Below are 6,192 nucleotides of genomic sequence, written 5' to 3' on the forward strand. Positions count from 1 at the left end.
AAGGACAGGGACAAAGACCTGTGAGGCAGCCCACTGGCCTTCTGTTCCTGTTGTTTCCCTGTCACTGTGACCCCGTCCTCAGGTGTGTGCTGCGCTCTGGACACTAGACTACTTTCACACACACCGTCCTGCTTCTGCCTCACTGCAGTCCTAGGAGGCAGGGCCAGGCGGGGCTGACTGTCAGGTGAGGATGGCGATGCTCGGCTCAGTCACACTCACCCGTCCCCCACTGGTTAAGGGAGGAGCCAGGCCTAGATTCCTGCTACCCTGGACCCTTGTCCTGTGACCTCATCCCTATTCCATGCCCTTTTCCCATTTCTGGTGAACTTCTGGAGCAGCCTGCTTTCCCTTCCTCACTGTAGTCTCTTCCTACTCTATGGTAGGGGGGCTGCTCCTCAGAGGGGTCAGGCATGTCTGGCTGAGAGCTGCCTGGAATTCCAGAGCATTCTTTCTTGGCTATTCAGAGAAGGGCACTGGTCAGCAAAGGCCCTTTCACACATAGCAGGTGGGGTGTCAGTTGACATTTTGGCAACATCTGTCTGTGATTAAAATGCACATCCTTCCTTACCCTCCAAATGCATATACCCTTTGACCTAGCAATTCTGCTTCTAGGATTTATCTGTCAGATATCTGTGGCTTTGGGCATAAGGAAATGCATTCAAGAATGTTCACTGTAGCACTGTGTGCAGTAACAGGGATGGAATTTGGCCGAGTGTCCACCAGTGAGTGGGGCCTGCTCATCCCCACGATGGGTCAATGTGCTGCTGTTAGGAGAATGAAGCCTCTGTATGTGCTCTCATGGAGACAGGCGCCAGTATATATCGTTAAGTGAAAAAAGCAGGGTGAAAAGTGTGCATGTAATGCTATCATTTTGTCAAAGACAACAGTTTTATTTTTGTATATGCATAGAATATCTCTTGGAGGAGCCACAGAACCCAGGTAATAAGGTGTTTCCTGGAGAGCAGGCCTGGGGAGTGGGATACGAGGGCCTTAATTTTCTCTATTCCCTTCCCATATCTTTGGATTATTGTGCCACATGCACACGTTACATTAAAAAAAAAAAACAAAAGCAAACCAAAAAAATGAAACAAACCAAACCTAGACCAGTGTTCAGTGCTGGGGTGCCTCTGGCCTGGGTGGTGATTCTGTGAGTCCTTGAGCAGCACTGGTCGTGTCTGGGAGCTCATGGCTCAGGCTCGGGCTTGGCCTGGCCTCTCTCACACTGTCTCCCCTTTCAGGTGAACCATCTGAAAAGACCAGTCAGCGGAGTGGGGGATGCTCCAGGCACCAGCAATGGCACGATTGTCTCTTCCACCAAAAGGCACAAGTCCCTTTTCCAGTGTGCAAAATGTAGCTTTGCCACAGACTCGGGGCTCGAGTTTCAGAGCCACATACCTCAACACCAGACGGACAGCTCCACAGCCCAGTGTCTCCTCTGTGGCTTGTGCTACACCTCTGCCAGCTCCCTCAGCCGCCACCTCTTCATCGTCCACAAGGTGAGAGACCAGGAGGAGGAGGAGGAGGCGGCGGAGGTAGCAGTGGAGGCGGCAGAGCCAGAGGAGGGCTCCGGGGAGGAGGTGTCCATGGAAACCAGGGAGAACGGACTGGAAGAATGTGTCAGCGAGCCTTTGTTGGGCAACCCAGAGGCGAGGAGATCACTGGGCCCGGCCCCTGAGGAGGACGGTGCCCAGGATACTCAGAGTCAACCACAGGCCTCTCAGGACCGGGACAGCCACGCACTGTCCCCTCAGGTGTGACCGGAGGCTTTGCAGTGTGTGCAGTCGGGGTGGTGCCATGGTGTCCTCCACCTGCCGTGTGGACAGTGGGAAATAAAAGGCTCTGCCCGGTGTTGAGTGTGGCCACTGTGCCCTGGAGCAGTGTCTGCAGTGTTCCCCAGCCCCAGAAAATGTGGGATTGCCCAGGACCCTCAGAGCTCTGAATTTGCTTCTGTTATTTATGGCTTTGTGCTGCTTCTTGATACCCCGACTCTTGTCTGTGTCCTTCCAACCCCAGGCTGCTTAAGTGGCCCAACCCCGATGCTGTCAACTCAGCTTGAAACCCTTCAGCGGCTGTGCTCTTCTGGGAGGTTCCCTGCTTGCTGCCTTCAGCCAGGGGCCTCCTCAGAGCTCTTGGCCTGCGGACGGCAGCTCTCCTTCCTGCCATCAGAGCCTGCGAGGGCCGAGGATGCTCGTGCAGTCCCTTGTGCAGAGGAGAGCTCTGCCCAGCCTGGCTCGGCGAGGGCCCTTGGTCACCGTGCCCTTCTTGTCTTCTCTGATTCTTTTCCCCAAAAATAGTCCTGGAGAATTAATTGTCACACTGGCTCATCCTGTCTGTGTGGGTGGGGGAAACTTGTGCAGCACACCTCTGTTTGGAACCCGGGAGAACAGGAAATGCAGCCAGGGCAGGCAGGCACGGAGAGGCAGGCCCCTTCAGAAGGAGCTGGGCATCCTTGTTCTGCTGCTGTTCTGCCTTTCCTGGCAAGTGGGGTTTGGGGCACACAGACATTGGAATATTTGTACTCTTGCTCCTGTGCTATTAGAGAGGCTGCTGCCCCAGGAAGGCCAGCCCCTCCTCCTCTTGGCTACACTCATGTTGCTCAGACTATATTGCAAATAAAAAAATCTTCTTACCATGCAGGTAGGCTCTTGTATTCCTCTTCAAGTGAGCCTGGCCCTACCCTGCTCCACCTAAGGGTCTTTTCCAGACTTCCCTCATTGTCCCATCTCTGAGAGAGAACGATGTTTCCCATCTCTGAGAGAGAACAGTGTTTCCTACTGTCCAAGGAAGATCCTCACTAGATTCTGGACCTGTGGTTAGGAAACCAGGGGCCTGGTACTCCTTGGTTCTCTAGAGATCTTCTGGAAGGGTGAGGAGAGGGTCTTAACGGTGGTGAAGAGTCACCTCCAAGGTCTCCCTTGGGCTAGTGGCGTTGGCTTTAGGGCCTGTTGAAATTTTCTGGGCAACTCCATCTTTCCTACAAATGGATTTTCAACCTAAGAGAACCCCTTATTGGTGAGGGGTGGGAGAGAAGGGATAGAGGGAAGGAATTTGCTAATTTTCTCGCAGTGTTCAGGAGGCCTTGGTATTTCCACTGCCACAGGGAACTCAGGTGTGGCAGAATTGGAATTAGACATGGGAGGCTTGGCTGCCTTTTCGCTGATGGCAGAGTTAGAGCCTCACCAAGCACAAGGAGCAGGCTGTATGGAGGTGTCATCTGATCTCTGACCTGAGTGGCTGCTGCAGGCCTACATGGGTGGGATGTGGGACTGGGCCCAGCAGGGTCTAGTGCAGCAGGGGGAGGTCGGTGCTGGCTGAGTTAGAGGTGATCTTTCAAGAGGGGCATTGAAAAATACATCTTCCTCTCCCAAATGCCAAATTTTTGGTGAAAATGCTAATGGCATTGGGAAAGGTTAGTGCTTGCCTTAATTTCAGAGGGACTCTGCTGTTTAATGATTGCTATACCTAGCAAGGCCACCGTGGCCTTACTTGCCAAGCAGGCAGTGAGGGCAAGCCGAGCTTGATTCCAGCTGCCTGCAAAGCCAGAGCTACCCCAACTTAGCTGTCATCCCTTCCCTAATTCCAGTTGCAAGGTGCCCACCCTGCACCCCGGGTCCACTCAGAGGAGCAGATTATAGAGGAGGCTGATTTGAGATGGATGGCTGAATCTCTTCCTGCTCAGAAGCAGTGTAGCTGGAGTAGGGGAGAGGAGGTGAAATCACAGGTTTCACCACCTGTCCTGACCCTGTGTCCGTCTTTCCTTCCTGGGAATGACATGGAGTGGAAGGAACGCCGAGCCACTCACCAGGAAACCTGGGTCCCAGCCTGGGTTCTGCCCTAAACCAGCTCTTAACAAACCCCCTAACTTCACGGGCCCCTCTGCTTCAGAATAGGGCTAGAAATTCCCATTCAACTAGCTTCACAGGCTTTTATGAGTTGGTGAATGTGGAAGGATTTTCTAGTTTATGAAACACTATATAAATGCGAGGGATTCTTGACTTGACTTTAGGGCATGGTGGGTGGAAGGTAACCTGCCTGCTGTCCAGACTTGTATGCTGATGGTCAGTTATGACTGGTCCAGGACACCTCTCCGTTATTTAGAAATAGTGATGATAATAGCACTTTAAGCCCTGCTCGCATGTCCAGCATCTTGCTAAACACTTTCCAGTGATTCTCATTTAATCCTCACAGTGATCTCACAGTTACCCTCCATTTCACAGTGGAGAAAACCGAGGTCAAATGACTTGCTGGGCCACCTGTGAGTGATGGTGCTGAGTCAAGCCTGCTATTCTAAAGTCCACGATGTCAACCACTGTGCTGCCTTAGTGACCTGGCTGCCTTGGCTGACTGCCAGCTTGTCAGTGGTTTGCAGCCATCCGGACATGCACTTTCCTACCTCCCTACGGTTGGGGTGTCCTACTGAGTGCCAGGTTCTCTTTGGAGTCAATCTGTGTCCTGTCACCCCAAGGAGAGCCCTACACATCACATTTACTTGTGATGTTCTGAAGCACATGCCGGTGTCTCTAGGACCTGTCATTCCCATTGAGATTTATCTTACCATTGGAAGACCATCATTTTGGGAGGGGCCATCCTTGAAAAGATTACCCAACCCTCCCAGGCAACATGGTTCCCTCTGGGTCTGATATAGTCTGCTCTTTTCTTTTTTAAGATGTTTTTTGATGGTTGTGCTATCATTTGTTATCATCAGAAAATGCTTGCTGTAACAAGCACTTATCTGCACATTAGCTGGAGTGAATGCTCTGCTGATCAAGTTAAACAGATAAGATCCCCACCCTTGTAGAGACTACAACTTAATACACTCGAAGGCTTGACAAATGACTAGTATTTATTTTCCAACTGCTTTATCTCTGTAAAATGATATGCTGAATTACTATAAGCTACTTGGTGTAGAAAGAACTGTTCCCTTAACTTATGTAAACAGTCTGCTTTTTGAAAGCTTAACAGTTGTGGCTCAGCAAGTTCAACACACTTAAGCCTTCCCGGAGACTGAGGAACCCCCCTACCTGCCCTGTTCACCACGATATATTCAGCACCAGGCACACTTTCTTTGACTTGCTTTTTTTCATTTTTGTGTTTTTTGAAAAATTAATATATATACATGGTAAGACATCCAAACAATACAAGAGTATACGTTGAAAAGTGAGCTTCCTGATGGAGCCTTCAGTTCCCCAGGCCCCTCTTTAGAGTTAATCACTGTTACCTATATCTTGTGTATCCTTTCTGAGCAATTCTATGCATTTATAAGTTTATAAATATGTATATTTATATATCTATTTTTAATACAAATGGTAGCATTCTATACACAGTGTTCTGAAGCTTGCTTTTTTCACTTATATAATGGAGATTGTTCCAAATTCATCCAGCGGGTCAGTCTGATTCTTTGAAAGCTAGCACAGTTCCTTGCATACACTAGTGGTTCAGAGAGTGTTTGAATGATTGAGTGAGTGCGTGCATGCATGCATGAGTGCAAGAATCTGATTCAACTGGTAGCTACGAAGTTCTCTCGGGGTCTGATCTGAGCAAGACAGGGTCCTCCAGGTTCTAGAACATTCCCCCTGTCTTTTCCAAGGGATTCAGGCCGTTGTTGACCTCCACCAACAGATGCCACAGCAGCCTTAGGAACTGGGCGCAGGGAGCCTTGGGCCCCTCTGGAGGAAAGAGGAGACTAAGACCCAAGCCCCAAGTGTGGGATTTTTTTGAGGTCTCTATTTAAAATGCCTTTTTCTTATTGGAAAACGATAAGGCATTATTGGAGAAAATAAAAAATATGTACATTTATAGTCCCGTCTTTTTTTTTCATTTTTGCATATTGCTTTCCAGTCGTTCAGTTCATAGCTGAATTTATGGTATAATTATAATAATGGTAGTTAACATCGAACTACTCTATATGACAGACATCACCCTCACGTTCATTGCCTTGTTTAGCCTCAAACAGTCCTATGAGGTAGATGTTACTATTATTCTTTTGGAGGTTCAGGGTTGAGTAATTTCCCTGAGGCCATGGAGCTAGTAAGGGGCAGAGCTGGGACTCAGGTGTGACTAGCACTACACTGCCTCTGATTTTGCACCCTACTTTTTTCTACTTAACATTATGTGTGGACATTTTCCATATTTCTACATAGCCTTGAAATCATTTTCAATCATTTTTGAATCACCATAATTTACTTACCCATT

The 6,192-nt window shown here is 49.2% G+C and overlaps 1 protein-coding gene across 5 annotated transcripts in view; it reads left to right on the forward strand.

The window, feature by feature from the left end:
• ZNF592 (zinc finger protein 592) overlaps window positions 1-5,376 on the forward strand; it is a 51,521-nt gene extending 46,145 nt beyond the window's left edge. For all 5 annotated transcript variants that reach the window (XM_087428989.1, XM_087428993.1, XM_087428990.1 and 2 more), the window contains one exon: window positions 1,239-5,376. In XM_087428989.1, coding sequence (XP_087285115.1) covers window positions 1,239-1,757 — 519 coding nt within the window. In that variant the 3' untranslated portion in view covers window positions 1,758-5,376. The remainder of the gene's footprint in view (window positions 1-1,238) is intronic.
• Window positions 5,377-6,192: the final 816 nt, after the last annotated feature.

The sequence above is a fragment of the Ceratotherium simum genome, chromosome 3 (genome assembly GCF_057802395.1).
Source record: "Ceratotherium simum simum isolate JZ-2026a chromosome 3, ASM5780239v1, whole genome shotgun sequence".
NCBI lineage: Eukaryota > Metazoa > Chordata > Mammalia > Perissodactyla > Rhinocerotidae > Ceratotherium > Ceratotherium simum.